The sequence below is a fragment of the Tachypleus tridentatus genome, chromosome 1 (assembly GCF_004210375.1).
Source record: "Tachypleus tridentatus isolate NWPU-2018 chromosome 1, ASM421037v1, whole genome shotgun sequence".
NCBI classification, from domain to species: domain Eukaryota; kingdom Metazoa; phylum Arthropoda; class Merostomata; order Xiphosura; family Limulidae; genus Tachypleus; species Tachypleus tridentatus.
In genome coordinates, this window is record NC_134825.1 from 120,849,405 (window position 1) to 120,875,989 (window position 26,585).

Below are 26,585 nucleotides of genomic sequence, written 5' to 3' on the forward strand. Positions count from 1 at the left end.
TCTTAAATTTTGTAGATTAGGTTAGTTGCACTCTTTTAAAGTTCTTTTATATTACGAATAAACATGCATTACTTTTGTTGTAAGTAAAATAAATTGTATTAATGAAGTAATAAATTATCATGGATTTACGATAACTGCTAATTCGTGGTTAAACATTAAACTGAACAACGTAGTTGAAACATGGTACAAGCGTTTATGTACTTATTAGTGAGAACCGTAAAAACATAATATTATTCCCTGTGTAGTAATATTTATTCCTGGTTTAAAAGAGATGCTCTAAACACTGATTGTAAGATTTTTTTAATTATAATTAAATTTTCACAGTCGATTGATATAAATATATTTTGCAGAGTTTTATATATATATATATATATATATATATATATATATAGATGAAATCTGTTTAACGCAGAACAAGCACAACAATGGACAAACGTATGTTTACAACATCTGTACTTTGTGAAGAAATAATAGTATTATTCGGTTTAAAGAATGAAATAAATCGTATATGCAAATTCTAGTTTGAAATGAATTATGTTCTTTGGAATACGTTTTGTTTGAGGCTTTAAACTAATACTTCATTGATTTTAGACACATACGGGGTCGCATTTGATGATACTGAAACTTATTAAATAAACAAACTTCAAGAATTTATTTTATTATTATTTTTTTAATTTGGTAAGATTCTTAGAAAAGAAGGTGTTTTTAAAATTGATTATTTTAGTTTTCAGAAGTTTTCTTCGCATATCTAGCTTTTTTATACAATATTTCAAAAATGCAAACTTTATTTAAATGTAATTTTTTATGATAAAAACTGAACATTAAATAACTTGTATCTGGCTAAACATGAATGCGTACGTTATATTGAAAAAATATTTTGGTTATGCAAATTATCAAATCAATTGAGAACCACAGCAAATATTAAATCTCAGGGAAAGGTGTGTATCAGAAGTACATTTTAGCATTGTTTGGTGTTACTTAAGTAATATTATGTCACTGAAAATCGGGCACCTTTCAAATGATATGTGAAACCCCTTCCTAGTGCAAAATATTCTAACAGTGGGCGATGGGCGGTGGTGACTAGCTGCCTTCCCTCTAGTATTAAACTGCTAAATAAGGGATGGCTAGCGCAGATAGCCCTCGTGTAGTTTAGTGCTAAATTAAAAACAAAACTTATTCTAAAAAGCGATATCCAGAAAATCGACTTCATGATATCGTGTTCTAAAAACAGTAATACCTTGAGATCCAGATTTATAGTATATCTGCCTTCCCTCTAGTCTTACACTGCTAAATTAGGGACGGCTAGCACAGATAGCCCTCGAGTAGCTTTGTGCGAAATTCAAAAAACAAACAAACAATTATAGTATATCTATCCTAAAAACCGATGTCTGGAAAACCAATTTAACGATACTCTTAGAATAAAAACGATACCTGGAAAACCAGTTTCATAGTATCTTATCCTAAAAGAGTGGTATTTGGTTGGTATGAGAAATCGTAATATTTTTTGTAAAGCCTTATGCATAATGCATTTTTTTGTCATTTTATTAGGTTCCATTGGAGTTCAACAACATTTTATTGTAGAACCTCAAGATACAGAGGTTGTCCAAGGCCTTACAGGAATTCTTCATTGTCAAGTTGGGAATCTTCAAGGTGCTGTTCAATGGAGCAAAGATGGATTTCTACTTGGTGAGGTCATATTACTTACTTCTATATACACATATATATATGAATTCACGGAGAGAAGATTACACGCTTAGTTGTATTCGGTTGGACAGTAAAAGAAATATAAATTTAAATTTTTATTCCAATGGTTTCTCTCAGTTTTAAAATAATAAATTTTGGTAGTTGTACAAAAAGAATCTCGAGACATAATTTTGAATAAGAAGTAAAGGGTACACAAATTTACTCAAACATTCACAAAAATACCCGAAACTTGGTACAAATTACATAAAAATTATTTTATAATATTTGTATCCATTAATACAATGATTAAACAGGTTACAATATATGCCATTATGTCCTATTAATGAATTATTCGTTATCAGTTGCCCCCCGCCAGTACAGCGGTATGTCTCCGGATTTACAACGCTAAAATCAGCGGTTCGATTCCCCTCGTTGGGCTAAGCAGATAACCCTTTGTGGCTTTACTATACAAAACACACACACTTGTTGTCGGTTTGAGTGACGAAGCAGATTGTTAATATAATAGTATATAAAGCAAAAAATACTTAATAGACATAAATAAGAATTTTATTATAACCTATTATTATACGTCGTTAAAATGATAATAATTTTGGGAGAGAGAATTTTTGTGTGTTTGTATTCAAACAATGGAGGTTGTTTATGTGGTTTCTCATCTCAGGTATCGACTCTAACTTTTTAACGTTATTTGCCCATTAAACTTATTGTTGAGCCATCGGTATAGAATATGAATGTTTAAAAGTAAGCTCTCATTGTTCATAATAAAAGTCCGTTGGGCAAAGTTATTTTTGACTTTACTATACTTTGAACGGTGAATCTAGGCGTGAAGGACACGGCATGGCCAGGTAGATAAAGCGCTCGATCGTATCTGAGGGTCTCGTGTTCGAATCTTCGTCTCACCAAACATGATCACCATTTCAGCCGTGAGTACGTTATAACGTTCAGTCAATCTCACTATTCGTTAATTAAGAGCAGCTCAAGAGTTGGCGGTGACTGCTGATGACTAGCTGCCTTCCCTCTGGTTTTATAGTGCTAAATGAGAGACGGCTAGTATAGATAGTCCTCGTGTAGCTTTGCGCGAAATCCAAACTAAACCAAACATGCTCATCCTTTCAGGGCTGGGAGGGCGAGCATGTTTGGCGCGGCGGGGATGCGAACCGGCGACCTTCAGATTACGAGTCGAACGTCGTAACACGCTTCGCCATGCATGGCCCGGTTATTCTCTATCTTTGTACTTCGCTGCTACACTGTCGTTAGAATTCTGACTTTTGCATCACGTACATGAATCACCGTAAAGTTAATAATTTTTACAGTTATAAATGTAATGAAATGAAACGACTGTGAACAGTTTAAATTTATGCAGAAGGTTTCACACTTTGGTGTAAACAACTAATGTGTCTTGTTGGCTTGGACTTGAATATAATTATCACACTTGTTCGTCCGAGGGTTGTAATTATTATTGTAAAATAAAAACCGGCTAAAACTAAAATCTTTCTCTGATTCAAGTGCTTGAAATAACACTTTGCATAAATGAGTTTATTTTAACATTATAGATGGTTGAAAAAGTTATATTAAAAATATTATGGGTGTGCAAAAAAAACAACCAGGAATCACGTGACAAAGATAGAAAATGAAAAAGACATGTATCGTAACAACATAGTTTTAAAATAAAACATTGTTTGGCGCCTTTTACATACGTATGTAAATTACACATTTTGGTAAAACATTTTACATTGAAAGGGTAAATAGCAAATCCAGACCTTAGATGAAACATAATTAATTTAGTATAACACAGAGTGAAAAAAACAGTCTTATCGAGAAAAAATTGCAGTCAGAAAATAAATATCCAACATCGGCAGAAGTAAGTTTGACCTCAACTTTGTTAGCCTCACATGCTTAGAAGAGGGCACAGTGGCATGGCTTCGGACTTATACTACTAAAAACCGGATTTTGATATCCGTGGTGGACAGATCCAGATGGCCCTTTGTGTAGTTTCGTGCATAACAACAAACAAACACGAAGTATTAAAAGAAGAAAATGAAGGGGTAAATGGGTAGGCTTTCTAACCCATTAACGCCCCACATCCTCCTCAGTTTACATGGTCTGCAGCTAGAGGTGAAAAGTTGGTTGCTTTTCCAAAATGGGCATGGCCAGGTGAGTTAAGGAGTTTGACTCGTAATCAGAGTGTTGCACCAAACATGCTCGCCCTTTCAGCCGTGGGGGCGTTATAATATGACGGTCAATCTCAATATTCGTTGGAAAAAAAATAACCCAAGAGTTTGCGGTGGGTGGTGATGACTAGCTGCCTTCCCTCTAGTCTTACACTGCTAAATTAGGGACGGCTAGTGCAGATAGCTCTCATGTAGCTTTGCGCGAAATTAAAAAAAACAACAACAAAGAAGCTTCCCAAAAATAAATAAATAAATAAAAACAAACATTAATTACAACACGGTACATCAACAAAGACGCCCCATAGAGACTTAGCGGTATGTCTTCGGACTTACAATGCTCAAAACCAGGTTTCGATACCGTGGTGGGCTCATTGTGTAGCTTTGTGTTTAATTCAAAAAACAACAATAACAATCAGCAAAGGGAAACAACAAACGTGTTCTTGAAGTTACCATTCTAGCCTCCGAGTACGATGTTAACGTATTACTATACTAAGCTGAACCCTGATTAATAGTATAGTTTCCATTTCGAACCCTTCCATTTCAAATGGTCCTCCCTTTAATACTGATACAACTGTACTGTTGAAGACGAAAGGCGTAAGACTTTCGAAACGTCGTCCTCTATACTTGTGTTTCCACAAGAAGCAGTTACCGTCCATTTTACTAAGTTTCATCATGAATTTTCTCCCTAAACAATCTATAAAATAATGTATTTGTATGTATGTGCGTGCGCGCGGGTACATGTGTATGTATATGCTCCATGTAGCGACATTCCACCAAAAACTGACCATGTTTGAGAAAAATATGCTAAGATCACGTGCTTATATATTCCTTTTACTTAGTGAAAGTGGAAAGCAAAAACAGAGGAGTATGGATAAACATGAGGGTCAGTGGGCTATGACCACTGAGAAAGAGACTTGCAAGTCGTACCTCAGTCGGCCTCTTTTAACAAGTGATAATCCATGAGCACAAAAAGAGGCCAGTAGCAAAAGCCGTCTACGTATACAATATAATTTATATACATATCTGTCTACTGAAAAAAAAAAGGTACCACGTGCAACTAAGTTACTTCCACAGAATATCCGTTCATATCAAATAACAGATATTCACACTATACCATACGAAGATATACTGGCCAAGTCGCCAGATGCAGCATTTATAGATTTCTGTTTGTTCGGACTGTTGAAACTGATTGTGAGAAACCGTAATCCTTTCACACTAAGTAGTTTATGAAAAGCCTACAGGGAACAGCTACGTGCTTCTAAAACAAGAAGGATTAATCCTTTACAATAAAAGTTATGCTGCAGGGCTTTGCTAAGATTCTCAGCCGTCAGAAGCAACACCAATGTGGTGGAATAGACTGTATCAGTATGTTGAGTCTCTCCTCTCATTTTAATGTAATTTAGTCAGCGATAAAGTTATTATTTATCCCGACATCTTAAGAAAAAAAGTGATACATTTTATTCTGTAGTTTAATTACTGCTATACGTTGTCAATATAACACAATTTTCTTGTAACGAGATTTCAAACTGTCAACAAATAAACTGCAAATACAAAAAATTTATGAGTAATGCTGCAAAACAAATTTACATTATATATGGTTATGATGTGACATTTGTCTCTGTATGTAGCTTGGGTGAGATATTAACATTCATTTTGTGAGTGTTTTTTTTGCTTTCTTGGACGTAAGGACTAAAATGGCATTAATGGCGAGTTCATGAACGTCGCTCAGATCAGTATGATCAGACGTTCTTCTGTTATGCGACGTATTCAATTTTACCATTTGTTGGTTAATAGTTGGCGGCGGGTAGTTTTGACTAAGTGTCTTTCTTCTAGGCTATCATTTCTAAATTAGGGGCGACCAGTGCAAGTATCTCTCGAGTAACTTTCGTGAAATTTCCAAAAACAAAGGAAAAAACGCAACGTGTCACCGAAGTCTGCGGACTCACACTGCTGTAAACCTGGGTTCAATATCCATGGTAAGCTGAGCACAGTTAGCGTATTGCGCAGCTATGTACTTGATTCTAAACAAATATATACATCTAACCGTTTTCAATAAATCGCTACCTTTGAAAGAAATACGCCGACGTAAAATTACATACCGTGTATTTCGCGACACATTGAGAAGGAATTCTTGTTCGATAATAAAATCAAAGTGAGTATCAAATGAAATGTTCACATTTTAAACCATTGCAATGGAGTTATTTAGTATTTTACGTCATTCCTAACGAATTTCGTAAGTATTTGGTAGGTATTACACTTTTTTCGCCTGATTTTTCTTTTTAATTTCGCGCAAAACTGCACGAGAGCTATCTTCGCAAGTCGTCCCTGGGATGACTAGCTACCTTCCCTCTAGTCTTACACTGCTAAATTAGGAACGGCTAGCACAGATAGGCCTCGAGTAGCTTTGTGCGAAATTCAAAAACAAACGAAACAAACAAGAGAATAACTTGCTATTCCGTGTTTTGGTATTAAAATTAGAAACATAGGAAAGACATATAGAAAAATACTTCAAAGTATTCTTATTCACATTTATTTGAACGCCTAAAATATGTTTACATTTTACCAAGGCTAACCACAACGTTGCAACGTTACGTTCATCAATTTCCTACTACGTTGTCAGTTTTATCCGTTACAATTAAATCATTAGGTATATTTATTATTTCAACACGTTTCAGTTTTTTTAACAAGTAAAAATAGTTTTTTCTTTCATCCTTTCTCGTGCTTTTCTAACGTGTAATTACACAGCTACAAGTGTGAGAGGACTTCAGACCCCTCAAGACCCTTATTTCAATATGTGTTGTTTCTCTCATAATATTTTTACGCAATAAACACGAGAATGTATATATGAAGAAAACAACAACCGAGAAACATAGATAAATAAAATAAAATAATCAGTACATTTTTATAACATTATAATCGATTTCTGATCAAATGATATCGATTTTCCTGGTACGTTTTACACGTCTGACTTCTTTAGTTTAAAACTAGTTATACGGCTGCATGTTTGCAGGAATTATTCCTCAACCAAGGTAATTAAGCGTGTAATTTTAAAGCATTTTATTACGTGTGTTGAGTCTATAGTGATTTTACGTGGTCACGGATCTGTAATTAACATAGATGTCCTAAGAGCTTCCCTTTACGCATAATATCTCTTGAGGCGAGACATATAATCATAAAACTTTTATCAATGGACGAATTCAGCAACGTTAAATCAAGCGGTACTGGTGATATGTTTTCATAAAACAGAATATATTTAAAGTTATAACGTCCGTGAAACTTTTCATTAACAGTTACTATAAGAACAAATTTATAAAAATATAACCCCAAGAGCATTTTTTCTCACACTTTTATGGGGATTTTAAATAACAAAAGCTGGCTGGTAAAAACAAAAGTTGTGTTATATCTATCCCTTTTTATGTGTTTTCTCGATACATTTCTGTGTAATTTTTATTTTTACTTTCATCATGCGTTGAGATTAGTACGAGTTTCGTTATACTGCACTTTATAAGACAAAACACATGGTATAAAGCTACCGGAGTATATATGACGTTATATAACTTACCTGAATATACGAACAGTAGTGTAAGTGAAATGAAAAATGTTAAAGCACTTTAGACGGACAAAAAGGCACTTGGTAAAATAATTTTAGCCCAGAATACTTTGAACGTAGTCATTAATGTGAATGAACAAAAATTATAGAACGTATAAAACAGTAGAATAGAGTAATTTTATTATAATGTTATTATCTATATTCAAGTTGGATTTCAGTGATATTCTAATCACCAACATTAAGTTTCACAGTTTTATTTCTTAACCGTCTTTAGTTTAACGTATTTATGAACGCTTATTTTTGTTATCACAGAATAATATGTCTCTTTTCAACAATTTTTTTCGGCTTCGATCTTACTGGTTCATCAGTGAACTGATTTAACTAACACTAGGTAAACATAACACAGACCAGATGTAAATGTTCTCTCTCGTCAGTAATCGATACTCAAACCTGGGGATATCCTGGAATAGAGAAACCTTGTAGAAGCATGACAGACAAATTCGACTAAATAGGAAACCAGTGCGAACAAAATGAAAGCTAGAAGCTAAATGCTTTGAATTACCGCAACACGCTTAAGGGATTTTAAAGACCATAAACCAGAAGATAAATGAGGCGTTCTATCAAAAATAGTTGAGAGCTAATAATAAAAACATTAAAGAGAGCATATATGATGTTCTTAGGAAAATTGGAAAAAATAACACTGAGTGTATATTTATACTTGTGTGTGTGTATATTTATATCGTACACTAGAGTCTGCTCGTAAGTCCTAAGAGAAAACAAAGTAGATGTCATGTAAAAAACAACAACAAACAAACATCGCATTCCAATACGTCTCAGTCATGGAAAGCGTCGTGACTGTGGTTCTTATGATCCTACTTGGATCCAGGACAGAAGTAAAAGGAATTATGGACTTGATGACGAATGAAAAACAAATTCTGGGAAACTCTAATAAACCTGAAGATGACGTACAATGACGTACAATATTACTCAAGAAAGGCTTAAAATATTGTTCAGTAGTTAGCATTCATTTTAATGGCATAAGTGATTTCACGAGCAAATGTTTGCTAAGAACAAGCACAAAAATCTTCCTTATTAACATTTAAAGTCAATTTTCGGTAAAAACGCGCACTAATTTTCTGAGCGTAATAATAATCAACGAGTTCATATCACCACACATTGACGGTTACTCTTTTTATGTAAAGCACATAAATCTAAATGATACTTTACCGTTTCTTGTTTGGACATTCTTATTTATTTGCGTTATGGTTTTTACAATTTAAGAAAATTTGCAACATGTTTCTTCTTTTGTTATTGCTGACAGTCGATTTTAATGAAGACGTAAAATCAACTTTTTATCGCAAGCAAGTTTATATTATGATGCTGTAATATAGTTTTTAGCCAAAAACCTATCTTCGTTACTATGATGTTATAAGTTATACTCTTGTATAGAACGTTTTAATGCTTAAAAATCATCAAAAGTAGCCATTTTTATTTCTACTTTTTAGCACACCTGGTGACGAACTAATGAACTATTAGTTACATTTTTTAACAATTATAAAATGTACCTCAATCCATAATTTCGAAGTAATTTGATAAATGAAAAAGAACCTATTAGTTATATAAGATCACGTATAGTGACCTAAGTTTGTTTTGAATTTCGCACAAAGCCACACGAGGGCGTTAGCCGTCCCTAACTTAGCAGTGTAAGCGTAGAGAAAAGGCAGCTAGTTATCAATACTCGCTGCGAATTCTGAAGCTACTCTTTTACTAACGAATAGTGGGATTGACCGTCACGTTATAGCTCCTCCAAGACTAAAGGACGAGCAAGTTTGATGTGACGGGGATTCAAACCCGCCACCCTCAGATTACGAGTGGAGCGCAATAAGCACTTGGCCTACTTACGTAACTCTATTAGAGCAATCAACATATTCAAGCACAATGAAGTTTACCCATAACGACTACTTAGATACGACAATATAATACTTTCTTAACTGAAGATTCATTAAAAGTCAATATTAAAAACTGTCACGTAGTAGATCTAATCGTCTCATATCAATAACTGATATTTATTATTTATTTTAATACGATGTAAGCCTAGAAGTATTTACTTTGGAACTGATATTTATTATTTATTTTAATACGATGTAAGCCTAGAAGTATTTACTTTGGAAACATTGTTGAAATAAAAAAAATATTTTTTTTTTGTCACAAACTCCCATTCTCGTATAATTTGTTTTTTATATTAAAATATAATTCAATTATTCTGTAGTGTATATTAAATTAGTAAAGGCATTTCAGCAGTAAAGACAGAAAGAAAAACTACCATTGCTTTATAGATGATAATATGTAAGCCAATGTTTTGCCATTGTGGCTTTATCAGAAATTGTATTACTAAAACAGTTCATGTACCACCTGCTCTGTTGGAATAAAAATAAGGAAAAGTTGGCTGTATTGAAAGGATTATTACTGTTATCTGGAAAGTCGATTTTTTTTTTACTTTATTGCTAAGTAAAATTATGTGTGATTAATATAGAGACAAGGCCATTTATACGTAAAATATTAATTAAAACAGTTTTTGTATCCATAATATCAAAACTCATCTGTCTTTGCAGATGACAGGAGAAGCCATTCTTAAATAATGGTTATTTATTTATTGCTTATTAATGATATAAAATATTATTTTCTTATGGGTATTGTTAGCATAAAATGAAGAAATATGCTATTTCAATGTTACGTAACTTGTAATACCAGACATGTCATTTGAATAAGCAGAAAACTTACAAGCTACGTAGATTGTTACTTGTTTAATTATGTTATTTATTCTTTATGAACATTCTGGAACAATATGATATTTTTTATTTTTACCTTAAAAAAAGTATACACGTTAAATATTTGTTTCAAAAAGAAAACATTATTTTCCCTAAACGTGAATGACGTCATCATCTTACGTCATTAAACGTAATGTAAAAAAATAGATAAGCAACGAAAAAGTAGACTAAATATAATCCTGTATACTAATTAATGTTCGATTTTTGGTTTTGGTAAAGTGAATTTATTTAACTTTTTCATGATTTCTGTGTTCATTATTTTAACATTTGAAAAATCAAATGAGTCATGATATTTAATCAACAATAAGTTCAAGCATATGAAAATATATTTTTTTTATGTTCTTTCAACCTTGTTGAAAGTTGACGGCTAATTTATATTTGATGTAAGAGCTATTGCTTTCTGCTAGTACACCGGTAAGTTTACGCATTTACAACGCTAAAATCAGGGGTTCGATTCCCCTTGGTGGTCTAAGCAGATAGCCCGATGTGGCTTTGCTACACGAAAACACACACACGTAAGAACTATTGTCCTCTGCTAGTACAGCGGTAAGTCTACGGATTTACATTGCTAAAATCAAGGGTTCGATTCCCCTTGGTGGTTTAAGCAGATAGCCCGATGTGGCTTTGCTACACGAAAACACACACACGTAAGAACTATTGCCCTCTGCTAGTAGAGCGGTAAGTCTACGGAGTTACAACGCTAAAATCAAGGGTTCGATTCCCCTTGGTGGTCTCAGCAGATAGCCCGATGTGGCTTTGCTACACGAAAACACACACACGTAAGAACTATTGCTCTCTGCTAGTACAGCGGTAAGTCTACGGATTTACAACGCTAAAATCAAGGGTTCGATTCCCCTTGATGGTCTCAGCAGATAGCCCGATGTGGCTTTGCTACACGAAAACACACACGTAAGAACTATTGCAGCCTCTACGTTTCCCTTCCTGATACGCCATTGTCAACGCCCTCTACTGGCATGTCAGTATTTCTGCGGACTTGCAACCCGAGTTTCGATATCCATGGTGAGCAGAGCACGGAGAGCTCATTGTGCAGCTTTGTCCATAACTCAAACAAAACCGTTATTAATAGTAGCTGACATATAACATTTGACATTCAAATCTGTGTCATTCTTCAATCATATTGACCACAATTTTTAATAGCATGTAAAGGTTTAGGGAGGTACAGCAATACACAACGAAGAGGCAGATTTTTTTTTTAATTACCAATTTACGGATCTGTAATTAGTTTTTGTGAGGACGATATGGTTTGATTTATCACTTATTTTTGTGACACAAGTAGATATTACAACACGTTTTGTTATTTTTTTTTTCCAATTAGAATAGCTTATTGAGTGGAACAAGTGTTTGTAGCTGTATGGAAAATATTTTTTTATGAACTATGTTATTATTTAGGATCGTAAAAGGGATTCCACTAAAAACAAACTACTGGGTTTGTATTATCACGAAAACAGGAGGGTTAAACTTTATTCTACCAAAACATTTAAAAATATAATCTTTTCACCAATTTCTTATTCTACCGTGTTTCTGTGATGGATTATATTAAAATCTTTTATAAAGCTGTCAATACAATTTGAGCTTACAGAAGCAGCAAAATGTATTATATATATATATAAAAGATGAATGGAAGTAGATATGACAATAATTTATTCCATCTTCAACATATATCCATTGGCTAAAACTGAAAAAAAGTAACTCGATTTACCATACTTCGTCTTGATCATAACTGAAAACTTCGACATAAATATTTATACGAGGTTTTGAAAAACAAATGAAATATTGTTTTTTTTATTCTAATCAGGATCATGGATTACAATCATGTTTATAGAATTTCAGTGGACGTTTAATGGTTTTCTCAACCGGTAGGTGTGGTGAAATATTTTTCTACATCAAACTAACTACAAGAACTCAAGGATCGATAGCCTTTAATTTTTAGGCTAAAGTTTTTGGTTGTTTTTGGTTTTTAAATAATAAAACTATGGGACGTAAAGAGCCAATATTTAAACTAAGAATTCCAAGTCTATAATTTGAAGCTTGACAAAAGAAAGTAAAATGATGTAATGAAGCACCTGATTTATTGATTTTGGGTGGACCACGAATTTGAGGGGCATGAGAATGTGAAGATGATAAAAAATTAATATACTGGAGATGTGGAAGGACTTGTTTATGTGTAATACGATAGTGTTGATTAACATTCTTGTACAGACGTTTAATTAGTTTCTAAATTAATAAAGTGAAGTAATTATATAATTGAGGGAGAAAAAAGACAAATTACCTCAATTCTATAAATATGGAGTTTCATTAACTGCTGATGGTTTCAAACATCATTTATATAAATGGAATTATTGAATAAGTTTGAAATATGTATTGATTGTAAATAAATTATCTATTTGTCATTTCTTAAAGATACGGACATTCATAATCTCCCAGGTTTTAAGTTGAGTTATAAATCCTCAAGGTTCACCAATAAAGCAAGTGAACTGACCTCTGAAGAGCGGATTTGAAACAATCTTAGGTAAGAGTAGGTTGAAAACTTTTATTAACTGTGAAATAAGAGAAGACGACGTTTCGATTTCTATACGAGAACCAACATATATTCATTCGAAAATATAATGGTCAACTTAGAGTTGTCAGAAAAGACTTCAAATTCTCAAAAGGTTCGGGATGAACCGAATTATAACTCCCTTTTTAGGAACTTCTATTAGTTTTGAGTTGTTCTCGAGGGTAAATATTTCTTGTTAGGTCTTCTAGTTCTATATTTAATTCTATAACTGAAAGGAGGCAAATATTTCTTACTAGGTCTCCTAGTCTTACTTTATACGTAGTATTAACATTGTGCTTGATTTTAGATGTATGACACAAACCTTTCTTAAAACAGTTTTCATCAAACTTATGTTAATTTCAGCACCATAAGTAACTCTTTAGGTATTTCTGTAATAACAAACAAAAAAAGATTAAAATTACAAATGTAAAAGAACCGTTAAACAGAAAACTAAGTTACTGACGTATGCGACACCTTTGGGAATTATCGTAACATTTATTTTTATGTTTGTAACAATTTTCCAACATAATTACAACTCTAAAATTCGTGGTTTGATCCCCGCATCGGACACAGAAACCTGTGTATATTTGCAACACAAACGTTACGAAATTCACCAGAAACATAATAACGAACTATGTTACAAAAATCCAAAATAAAAAACATATTTTTGCGTGAAAAAAGAAAGTTAACATTGACTGATGACAGCAAAGCCATATTTTTGTTTTAATGATAAAAAACAACTAATACTAATTAATTGAGCTACAATAACGAAATTTAATAGTGTTGTTGAAAAGGATCTGTAATGTGTTACATTTGAAATCAGTTCTAAGCACCATATCGTATTTCAACGCCATTTTGAAAGGTATATTTCATAATATTTCATCATTTAAACTATACTTGTGTAAGTCAAAAAATATACTGTTTTTCCAGCATAATAATATAAAATTTAATGTATAAAAGAGAAAGTAATAATCCACTCTTTGTAATATTTCATATAAAAAATTGTACATGATACATAATTTAAAATCTGGTAGATTCAGACTATTTCCAAATATTACAGTGTTTGTTCTAGTAGTTTATTCTTTTTTATGAGGCTGTACAAGTCTGTTTTATATCACATAATATAAGACTAAAATATATATAAACTGTACCAGTCAGGAAATCACTATTATTGCTTTAACCCTGGACACACAACATCTGTCCCCGATGATTCAACGATAAGTCAAAGAGAGCTTATAATATTAATATTCGTGTTTCCATATCCACGTTGGGCACACAGTCCATTGTGTAACTTTGTGTTTTTCAATAAACGAAACATACTATAATACTTCAGTTACTAATTAGATGATCTTTAATTTTATTGTGTAAATTAATATCCTAATCAATTTATTAAAATTACATATCGGCACGTTTCCTTCCGCAAAATGAAGCGATCTGTTTTTATAAAATGCTCGCGAAATCTGACCTTGAAGTTTTGATTTTACGCTTTGTAATATACTTAGTGATATTTTTTACGGTAATTAACAAATTACCTCCATATAAGTAATACTTTAAATGCCATTAATGGATACATTTTCAGCAACATGATATCGCAATTAGAGTTTACGCCACAATTTAATGAATAGTTATGTAAATTGTAATGTTTTCTATCGTTACTGACACGTCATATATGGGCTTGGCCAGGTGGATTTAGGCGTTTGACTCTTAATCTGAGGGTCACACCAAACATGCTTGCCCTTTTAGCCGTGGAAGCGTTATAATATGACAATTAATCCCACTATTCTTTAGTAAAAGAGTATCCCAAGAGTTGGCGGTGGGTGGTGATGACCAGCTGCCTTCCCTCTAGTCTTACCTTGTTAAAGTAGGGACGGCTAGCGCAGATAGTCCTTTAGTAGTTTTGCGCGAAATTCAAAACAAAACCACTTCGTATATGATAAATAACTTTATGTACAGTATTGTGCAAAAATGTGAAGACAAAGTCAAAAAGTAGATTTCAGACTACTTTCAAATAACAGTCGAAGGTAAATCACGCGTGAAGTACCAACATTTTATTAATATTCATATTTAGTACAGTGAAAGTGCTTCTTGAGTTCAGCAAACAGTTATTATTTTGTCCGCATTTTGCTTTAATAATTGTAGACAGTATTTAAATCATTGTTTCGATATATTTAATCAAAGTATCCTTTGGGATTTTACTCCAAATGTTTTTAATACACTTCTATAAAGTTTCTTTAGAAGTAATTTTTGATTTGTCAAGTTTTTCATCTATTAACTCTCAGATCTGGTCAATTGGGTTTAGATCATGGCTCTGTGGGAGACATTAGATCATTTGAATGACTCCAGCAGCTTCCTTTTAACTTAGTAATTTCTGCATTGGTTGGATGAATGTTTAGGTCATTATTTTCTTGGCAAAAGAATACTTTATCAATAACATGCAAATCATTGGGTATACCATGACGGATCAGTATCTGATGGTACTTGCGCTGGTCCATTATTCTTTCTGTTTTCCAAGTATCTCCTCTCAACTCAGTAGAAAAACACTCCAAACCATCACCCTGCTTTCCCCATGTTTCATGTGCTCTACATTGAGGTAAGTATAATTTATTTCTCTACCTCCCTTTGTACAACTTATGCTTTGAACCAAATACTCCAAACTTAAACTTATCCGTCTATAAACACCTTTTTTACAATCATGAACAGCCCTGTTTTTGTACTCTTTAGCAAATTTCAGTCTCTTGACAGCATTGGGAGATAAAAGTAAAATATTTTAAACAGCTACACGACCAACTTGAGTCTTCTTGATACTAAAATTGGACACATTTCTGTCATTTGGTACATGGTTGTTTCTCATGCTTGAGAACTATGGCAGTCTTCCTTTTGTCCTGAAGGCTGCATAAACAAAGATATTTAACATCAGTATCATTGAGTCTAGTAGTTCTGCTTTTTATTTCCTATTATCAAATTTATCTGTCTCGGTCTCACGATATAGGGTGTACTTGATATTGTTTTCAAGAATTCAGCAACTTATTGCATCACGTAAAGCTTTTGACGCGAATTGTCTGCTTTACTAACAACTATTTACGCTTTTTGGATATATCGTGACAATAGTTCTTAATATATAATCTTACAATAATGTTTTTTTTAATCAAGCTTTATTTGTGCTGTGCTTTCAAATTGAGTTATTCCGGAATATGCTGGTACCATACGATAGCTCCTTGCCGGTTTCTTTTCATGTAGTTAACACAGTACATGGCGTACTATGACAGTTATTTCAGAGCCTAAATTTAATCAGCTTGTGTATTCAAGCAAAACACCTTATGACATACTCTTGGTACAAATATATGGGAATTCTCACTCTGGCTCATTCAATTATCAACATGGAAATGTGAAGCAGAACAATAATGTTGAAATTAGCATTTTGTAATGACATGGAAGAGTTAGCACCATGACATTGAAAGAATGACAGGGTATTCTCTTGTCTTAACACTTTTGTACAGTGCTGTATGACAGCTCCGAAACGTTTCCTAGTCACCATATGTACAACACAGGTGTTTTGAAATTTACAAGATTTTGTTTAGTTATTGTAAAGCACGAAGCTACACAATGAGCCATCTAAACTCTGCTCACAACAGGTATCGAACCCTGATGTTTAGTGGTTTAAGCCTGTAGACTTACTACTAAGGTCAGTAAATACCTTATAAATGTACAGTTATCTCATTGTATATATATTTATATATGAAAACTTCGACTTAAATAAAGTCTATAACTGTTTAGACTTCTAAATTACATAATAGCTGTACTTATTAAATTAAGTTTCGAAGCTTTGAAACTTGTTTACCACAAATAATAAAAATATACCACAAGTGCATATGATGATGAAATATTTCGTTTATTTCTGGATATGCTAAAAAGACTGTCTTACATTTTTTAGCTGCATTACAAGGAAACAATCCCCCTTTAGAGTGCATTTATTTTTATCAAACTTCGTTCATGGTGAATATAACTAAGAACTCTGATTCGAGTACAGTTATCTGACGGTTTTAAAGCTGCACGTTATCCAAAGTATAATTTACATTCTGTTTATCATTTAACATTTGAAATGCACTTATTCGTAATTTATGGCAAAAACGTCTTCTATACTATGTAATATATGTATCTTTCATGTTCACCGTTTTTTCTGTGATAGCTGAGGACATCAAAGATCGCTATAAATCCACAAATATTGTTTATATTTTGGGCCCGGCATGACCAAGTCTGTTAAGGCGTTTAACTCGTAATCCGAGGGTCGCGGGTTCGAATCCCGGTCGCACCAAACATGTTCGCCCTTTCAGCAGTTGTGGCGTTATAATGTTACGGTCAATAACTGTATTAGTTGGTAAAAGTGTAGCGCAAGAGTTAGCGGTGGATGGTGATGATTAACTACCTTTCCCCTAGTCATACACTGCTAAATGAGGGACAATTGTTTATATTTATTTCTGACCAAGTTGGATACATTGACTATTTACTGTAATCTCATTAACATTTGTTTCTGGGCTATTTGTGTCAATGTATACAATTCCAGGAATAATGTTATTATAATCAAGGCTTCAATCAGCTGGAGTTTCATGACTAAAATGACAGACAAACACAACAATTTATCTCTTCTTATCTTCGACTTCTAAACTTGAGTTCGATGCTCCCAGTAACTGGCGTCAGAAATTATACTTATACTTCTAGTCTCTAGTGACATTACAGCCAATCCATACCTCCAGTCTCTGTCAACAGACACAGCAAATCCATACCTCCAGTCTCTGTCAACAGACACAGCCAATCCATACCTTTGAACTTAAGTAAAATACGGTTCTTGCTCACCATAAACAATCAGTAAAGAATATATAATTTAAAGTAATAATAAATAAACTGAAGTGTTTGAGACGTTTCCTGAGTGATGTAACAATAATTAAGAAAACTTGAAGTAAGATGATGTATTTCTTACGCATATTGAGAAATAAGTGTTTAACGTGTATTATATTACTCTGTGCTTCGCCCCTCCCTCGTAGCACAGCGGCATATTTGCGAACTCACGTCACTAGAAACCAGGTTTCTATACCGTAGTGGGCAAAGCGCAGCTAGCCCATTGTGTAGCTTTATGTTTCTATACCAGTAGAGGGCAAAGCGCAGCTAGCCCATTGTGTAGCTTTATGTTTCTATACCAGTAGTGGGTAAATGTTTAATTCCAAACAAACAGTTTCTTTCACTGTCTTTTCTTCAACATTTTTACACATGTTCTCTAAACACATTAGTTTCCTTGTTTGATGATAAACACAAAACATTACAATAGATAACCTGTTCTATGTTCAACTCGGGTATCGAAACCCGATTTTTAGCCTTAGAAGTCTACAGACTTAGGGATGAGCCACTAGAATGTATTATTATCAGTAAAACCACCATCAAATTATCATTGCTTTCTTTATTTATCAAACTAAAAAAAAATATGGCCCGTCATGGCCATGTGGTTAAGGTATTCGACTCGTAATTCGAGGGTCCAGAGCTCGAATCCCTGGCACACCAAACATACCCGCCTTCTCAACCATGGGGGCGTTATAATGTGACGGTCAATCCCACTATTAGTTAGTAAAAGAGTAGTTGGCGGTGGGTGGTGATGACTAACTACCTTCCCTCTAGTGTTACACTGCTAAATTAGGGACAGCTAGCGCAGATAGCCCTCGTGTAGCTTTGCGCGAAATTCAAAACAAACCAAAAATTTTTATTTTATTTATAGATTTTTATTTTTACTTGCATTATTGTAACACTTTCTCGCTATCAGTTCATTCAGTTAGTGCTCTATTATAGATGGCTAATGTACTTCGAGCAAAACATGAACAATTGGGTTTTTCATGTTTAGACAAAGTTACTAATGGGCTGTCAAGGATATCGAAACCCGGTTCCTAGCGTTTTAATTCCCCAGACAGAATGCTGTACCTCTGAGGGGGGTCACACTTAGAAATTAAACTCGAGACAATATTTTATGGCTTCACATACATTCGTATCCAAATCCCCATTGTTAAAATTCAGAGCTCTATTATAGAGCTAACCCGCTCTGTTTCCCATCCTCCCAATACTTGCAAATGTTACATTTTATTCTCTATTCACTATAAAAGAATTTATGCGTTCATAAAACGCAGAATAAGTTGTTAAGGTGAAATCTTAAAAGTACAGCAATTATATTTACAACTTATACGAACCAGAACTTCGTACAATAGCGTGTTCATCAGATTGCGTGAGTAAAGTAATTATCAAAACATTTGGTTTTTGTTGAATTGGAAGATGCAATATTAACGTAGGTTGACTCAGGAAGATTATAAAATATAGTTGCTTCTGACTGAACACGGAAACAATGCAAATAATCAAATGGAAAATATGTGTTTCTTCTTTGTTTTCAAAGTATTAAACGTCGATACATTAACTGTTATTAAAAAACAAAACACACACACTATAAAATAACATATTCAAATTTGGATTTGGTGAATACAGCCACAAATGGTTTGTTTGATAAAAACCAGAAAGACTAAACGAAGACTGTCTGCTCTAGCCCTCCATAATTTGAAGTGATAGACCAGAAGGAAATCAGTTAGTCAACCCCACAAACTACAAATTCTTAGACAATTCTTGTCAGACAGAATAGGCGAATGTAACCGTTGTTCACATAACTCATCACGGTCTGGTAGCGTGTAAGTAAATGAAAGAGATCAAAGGTTATATATTTTATAAACATCGAACTATGTTAACCCTAAGAATTAAATAATGATCTTTGTACTGGACGTTGAACAAGCTGCTACTTACGAGTATAAATCACATTGCGTTAAAAGTTCAAACTGCAGAAAAACCCGGTCTTCACTGTATTTGAAGGACGAATACACACGGTGAAAATTAGCAATACGTTTTATTTAAGTTTTTATACACTGCTCGTTCAACAATTAATTATAATAACCTGGATAATTATAAGATTCATGTAAAGAATAAAACACTTTTGAATTGAATCTGGAACTATCAGCATCTCTCCAACAATTAAACATTTAGGCTATTGTCGGGTCGAATGCCATAAAATTAATCAGAAAAAAACTTTAAAGCAAATCGGAACTTTTAAGCTTAATGAGATGTTACTCGAAATGTATTACAAGATTGTGCGGTAAAAAAATACAGTGATTAACTTTTTATTAAAAGAAAACCAGGGAACAAAAGAACAAATCCCATATTAGTTTATTAATATATTTTTCATAACACACGGAACAAAATACAGATAATGTACTGACTAGCAAAAGATAACTGTTACTAACTATTATTCTTTGTGAACTTTTCTTTATTTCTAAAAACTAAATGCACAGTTTAATTGTAATAATAATGAAAATGTTACAATTAAAGTAATCATCTACAAGTCATAAAATTCTAGTCTAGCTCTTGGTTGTTTCAGAAACATGGGATTCAACCAATATTTTTTAGTGTTTATGAAACTTTTGCACGGGCTGAGGAACATCACATTTTTTTTAGATGGGAAACTTACATAAATGATTTTATCTGACAAATTTTTGCCAACATGAATTCAGTCGTTGTAAGAGCACTTACAACAACAATAAAACTGTGTTTAAAAGTTTCAAAATACACTTCATACTACATTACTTTCCGTAGCAAGGGCCCTTGAACAACAGTAAGTATGTGGTTAAATGTTTCAAAATAGACTTCATACTAGATTACTTTCTGTAGCAAGGGCCCTTGAACAACAATAAACCTGTGTTTTAAAGTTTCAAAATACATTTCATACTGCATTACTTTCCGTAGCAAAAGCCATTGAACAACGATAGGGATTTGTTAAAAAAAATTAAATTACACCTTGTACTACATTACTTTCCGTAGAAAGTTTGTTCGTAGTTAGACAAAAAACTACAGAATGGACTATCTCTGCTGTTCCATCCGCTAGTAACTAAAGCCGGATTTTAGCGTGTAAGCCCAGAGATCTAACGATGGTACACTGTGATGTATCCGTTAAAAAAATCCGCAACAGAACAATAAGGATTGCTAAAGACCTTATTCTCTTATTACCTTACTTTCCAAGGAAAAGTCCATCATCAAAGAATAATAACCTATTAAAATCTTCAAATTACCCTGCATAATGCATATGTTAGAGTTAATTTAGTACATATTTAGATATATATAATTTAATACTTTGAAAAGTAATTGGACGAAAATCTTTACTTCTAGTAACAATCACAACCAATAAATTTAAGGCTTGAGACATAGACATGATGTTAATAAATCATGTGTGTTTATGTATATTTAGCTTAATTTTGTTCACTGACTTATAAACTTATATACTGATCCATATACTTGTTTTATTTGTAAATCACAACGTCATTTATTTAAGTTATACCTAATCAAGTCCTAAACCTAATCATATTTAAGATATTTTTAGCGGAAGTATTTCCGAATTAGGTGAGCAGTAAATGTAGGAACCTATAACACTAAAATCTGGGGTTCGATCTTCGCGGTGCATACAACAGATAACTCAGTTCGGCTTTGCTCTAAGAAACAAATAACAACTGTTGTATGTATAGGGCACTTGGGATGAAATTAATATTTAAATAAGAAATGGAGAAACAGGTTAATATTAAATGAAAAATTATGGTTTCTTAGAAAAATACCGGTTGAATTAGTTTTATTTCTAAATAAAATGAAAAAAGTGGAAGTAGGAATTTATCAAACATACGTCTTTCAATAAATTAATTTTTATACATGGGTTAACATTCATTTGTTTGCTTTCTATAGCTAAAAAAAGAAACAATGAATAGAAGTCTCTTACGAAAAGTTAAAAATGTATGCAGTCAACTAGCATACATATCAGTTATTAACATTAAAAACAGAAGCCTCGCGACTGTTTGTTCAAATGGTTTTGAATAAGTCACGCGAAGTTGCAGCCGATATAAAGTCGTAGTGAAATGTCGTGTATGAGAAATACATTACAAATTGATCGTTTTGAGAAAGGTTGACTTGCAACTTTTTTATTATTATGAGCTGTGTTCACATGAGGTATTCAGAGTTTCACTGTAACTAAAAACTTTGTAAAATAACGGAATAAGTATCAACTTGAGGTACCAGGACCATCAGGAAAGGGGCCCGCTAAAAAGCGATATAAATCACGTGTGTATAAACCGATTTCAAGACATACGTGTTCAATTGTTGCATATTTCGTAGAACTGGATAATGTAATGGTTATTCATACACATAAGACGTGCCTGTCAAGTGGAAAAATACAGCGACTATGAATTCCTGGGCTATCAAACACTGTTGAAGAGGGTGTGATGAGAAACTGTTGCTCTCCGACATTGAATGACTTATTGAAAGCTTTCAGGAAGATGAAGTGTGGTTTAGACAGGAAAGCATTACAAAGGATACTTTTGTAATGGAAACAACTCTGTAAAGTAGTTGTATAATCGTAAAAATAGAGCTTGAAAGAATATGACGACATTTATTTAACACTGTATTTCAGCAGATAACCCGATGTGGCTTTGCAATAAGAAAATACATAAATACATTACAATTTTTTCATAAAGTACAATTTGTTATTATTTTTGAAACTACTTCCACAGAATGTCATGAGATGCTATGTTTTGTATTCGTAAGCATCGAACTAATTTATAGTGATAATTACATTAATAGAAATTAATTATATAAATTTCCAGTAAAAATGAAGAGAAAAAGAGGCAAGATTACCCTACATAATTACCCCTCACTCCAAGTGGCTCAACCCTTAGTTTAAAGTTTACATAGCTAGAAACTTCATTTTGATAATTATGGTTGGTTGTTGCAATACCAATACCCATTATGTTAGTTTGTGCTTTACAAAAAATAAAAATGAAACACTAGATAGTTTATTCAGTTTTAAGGACCCGGCATGGCCAAGTGGTTACTGTACACGACACGTAATTCTAGAGTCTCGGATTCCAATCTCTGTCACACCAAACATGCTTGCCCTTTCAACAATTGGGCCGTTATAATGTGACGGTCAATCCCACTATTCGTTGGCAAAAGAGTAGCCCAAGAGTTGGCTGTGGGTGGCGATGACTAACTGCCTTTCCTCTAGTCTTATACTGCTAAATTATGGACGGCTAGCGCAGATAGTCCTAGTGTAGCTTTGCGCGAAATTCAAAACAAACCAAACCAGTTTTAAGAGTTCGTCACATTCAGTTATTGATATTTTGATAAGTTCATGTGTTCTTTTAATTGCACAAATAAAACTTTTCAAATATGTTCGTTTTATTCTAAAGTTCGTATGTCGAAACGTTTTCAAAATACGCTTTATTCTTAAGCATGGTATAATAGTTAATTTTAAATTAACCGTATTTATTAAATACAGATTGCTAGTTTATCTTCTGTTAGGTTGAATAAATACGCAGAATACAAGAAATTTGTTAAATTTTCTTAGTTATTACAAACCAAGGTAAATATTGTTCAATAGTTCAGCGGAAAATTGCCTGTTGGAGAACATACGAGTTTTTTTATGGATAAGAATATTGCTTAGCTGGCCAGACGCTTTAAAATGCCTCCTGTTAAGAAAATAAAATCAATTTGCGCAACTTGAAGCTCTGCACACCGAAAGATGGCGTTAACACTTTATACGTTAAAGTTCTTAACTGTGACTGAGACTAGATTATGTTATCAGCTTCTACTACGACCTGGCAGATGTTTAGCTTCCATCATTTCTTCCTTTGTAAACACGTTGTGAAATTCGCAATAATCTCATAAACCACGCCATACAAATTTCTGTGATCGGTAATGGTACTTCAATACCAATGGAAAAAAGCTTTTCTACGTTCTACAAAAAATTCGGAAAACAACAAAAGTGAAAAAAAATACTCTTCATGCTCTAATGTTCTTTATGTTTATATCGCAAAGCTTGTAATTATTCAACTACATCATGGCAAGGTGGTTAAGGATCTCGACTCGTAATCTGAGGGTCGCGGGTTCAAATCCCCGTCGCACCAAGCATGTTCGCCCTTTCATCTGCGGGGATGTTATAAAGTTACGGTTAATCCCACTCTTTGTTCGTAAAAGAGTAGCCCAAGAGTTGGCGGTGGATGGTGATGACTAGCTGCCTTTTCTCTAGTCTTGCACTGCTAAATTATGGATGGCTAGCGAAAATAGTTCTCGTGTAGCTTTGCGCGAAATTATAAAACAAACAAAAAACAATTCAACTACACAAATGTTAAGTAGATTTTTGAAGAAATACTGTCTTAGTATTCAATGTATTTCTCTTTTAAAAATACATATTTTACTTAAGCATTTTGTAAATAGGTGAAAAGTTGCTCTTTTCAGGGTCTCGGGATCGAAACCTGTATATTCTCACTTTTTCAGCTATTTTTCAGGAGTTGGCGGTGTGTGCTACCGTCCGGTTGCCTTCTCCGGTTAAAAATACGAGCAGTAATTTTAATAACTTCGTCCTAAACAATACGAGGAAATATACTTACAACATTTTTCGATTATCTTTTGTAAACGTATTAATCGGTTCTACAGATTTGGCGATTTAATAAACTTCTAACAATGTTTTCAAAACATTCTTTGAATGTTTAGGTTTTTATACTTCTGTTTGTACAGAATTATAATATATATATATTAATCGGATTAAGCCAATCTTTGGTGCGCATTCACTATTTTCCTTTTCATTATGAAGAATATATTTAAAACAACAGACACTATTATGTTTCATAACACTATGTAACAAACTTTTTACTTTATCTTGTTTCTAGACGGAAAGTGTTATTTCCTAATTGCTTATAACTAAAGTAAATGGAAAAGACCTATTTTTCTCTTCAAACTTTGATTTTGTAACCTGAGTACCTATAACGAAAACATGATGGGAGACCATATTTGGGGGCTGATACGTGAAAGTGATTTACATTGCAGTCGCAAATCTCGAAAAACTACTCACTTCTAAACATTTTTGTATAACTTTAGTATAAATATATGTAAATCTCGATTTGTTGTTTTATTCAGACCTTATGTAAATGAAAATGTGCAAATTTGCACGTTTTTACATAGAAAATAGGTTAATTTATAAATTTCATTATCCAGGTCACAAAAGCAAAGTTTGAAGGTAATAATGGCCGTTTTCTGTACTTTTATAACATAAGCAATTGATAAATGTTTGTTTGTTCGTTGATAAATGTCGCCCATAGCTACTCGAGGGCTATCTACGCTAGCCGTCTCTAATTTAGCAGCGTAAGACAAGAAGGAAGGCAGCTGGTCATCACCACAGCCAACTCTTGGGCTACTCTTTTACCAACGAATAGTGGGATTGACCATCACATTATAACGCCCTCCATGGCTGAAAGGGTGGTCATGTTTGGTGTGACGGGGATTCGAACCCGCCACCCTCAGCTTACGAGACGAACGTCTTAATCCACCTGGCCATACCGGACCTAATTAATAAATAACACATACTATCCAGGAACAAAATTTGTGTTACATAGTGTAATATGCTTCATTAGTTTAGTAATATTTGAAAAATACTTTTGGTATTATTTCAAACACTTTTAATATTTATCAAATCTTACTTTTTGTTTTTCAAAGTCTTCACGGCATCACTGGGAATGTATCGTCTTCACTCAGATATATTTAAAAAATATTATTCCATTCTGATTTATTATAACCTGAACCTAATCACCTGGTCCTTCATAAACGTAAGACACTTTTGTTTTTACGTACAATATGTTCATAAAAAATATTATTTCATCACTTGCTGGATGAATTGTTAACTTTGTAATCTAGAGTTGGTTATGAATTGTTCAATTGCAATTACCATATCTGTTGAAGTGTATGATTTAATTATTTTCCTCACTCTGAACCTTATTAAGGCTGATTCGTTTAGATTGGAATCTGCTTTCTTACAAAAAAAATTAACATGTCACTTTAATAGATTGCATGTTCAAAAAATGATATTTTTAAACCGGAAAAGACAAAACAAAAACAAAACCTAATTTAAAGACTTAGGCTTAATTGTTCATTGTATTGCTAATGTTTCTTCCAGAGTTATGAAACGATGATTTTACGTTACCACTTATGTGCTGCCTATTTAATGAAATAACTTTAATCCAAGGTATCAATCAGACACAATCTTATCACGAAGTACATCTGTAGAAACTTTAACCTACGTCCCTAGAATTTTATACAAAGTTTTAAATTGTTATACGTATAAATAAAAACAAAAATGCACATAAAATGAATATTTAAATAACTTACATGATACCAATATGATATTTTGTATATAAGCTATAAACATTGCAACTAATGTTACCAAGTAAAATAACTACCATGATAAAGTCTTTCGAATCTTGTTTCATTACATGTAATAATGATAAAGTCAAAATTATGTTTTATATAGATCTTAAAGATCTCGTGGGTTTTGTAGTATATTTTTTGTTTAATGTACGTTAATGATTTAAAACATAAATGTCACACCAATCTTCCGTAGTTAATGTGTCTCAAAACAAACTAATGGTATTCTTGTGGGACCCTGATATGTTTCAATCCAAAATGAAAAATGACAGGATAAAAATAATTCAATCTTGTCTACTTTTAAGGGCATGTTTGGGCAATGTTTCATTAAAGGGACATATTTACTTAAATCACTTGTTTTTTGTGGTCATTTGGTATCATAAATTATTATGGCTAAGTTTGAGCTTTAAGTTACCTTAAACTTCCTCACAATATATTCATATAGATTACGTGTAACTGAGCTTCAAATCATC

At 33.1% G+C, this 26,585-nt stretch overlaps 1 protein-coding gene across 1 annotated transcript in view; it reads left to right on the forward strand.

The window, feature by feature from the left end:
* LOC143222506 (nephrin-like) overlaps positions 1 to 26,585 on the forward strand; it is a 143,601-nt gene that overhangs the window by 41,574 nt on the left and 75,442 nt on the right. Inside the window, exon 2 of the mRNA XM_076449111.1 lies at positions 1,549 to 1,686. Within this exon, the coding sequence (XP_076305226.1) occupies positions 1,549 to 1,686 (138 nt within the window). The remainder of the gene's footprint in view (positions 1 to 1,548; positions 1,687 to 26,585) is intronic.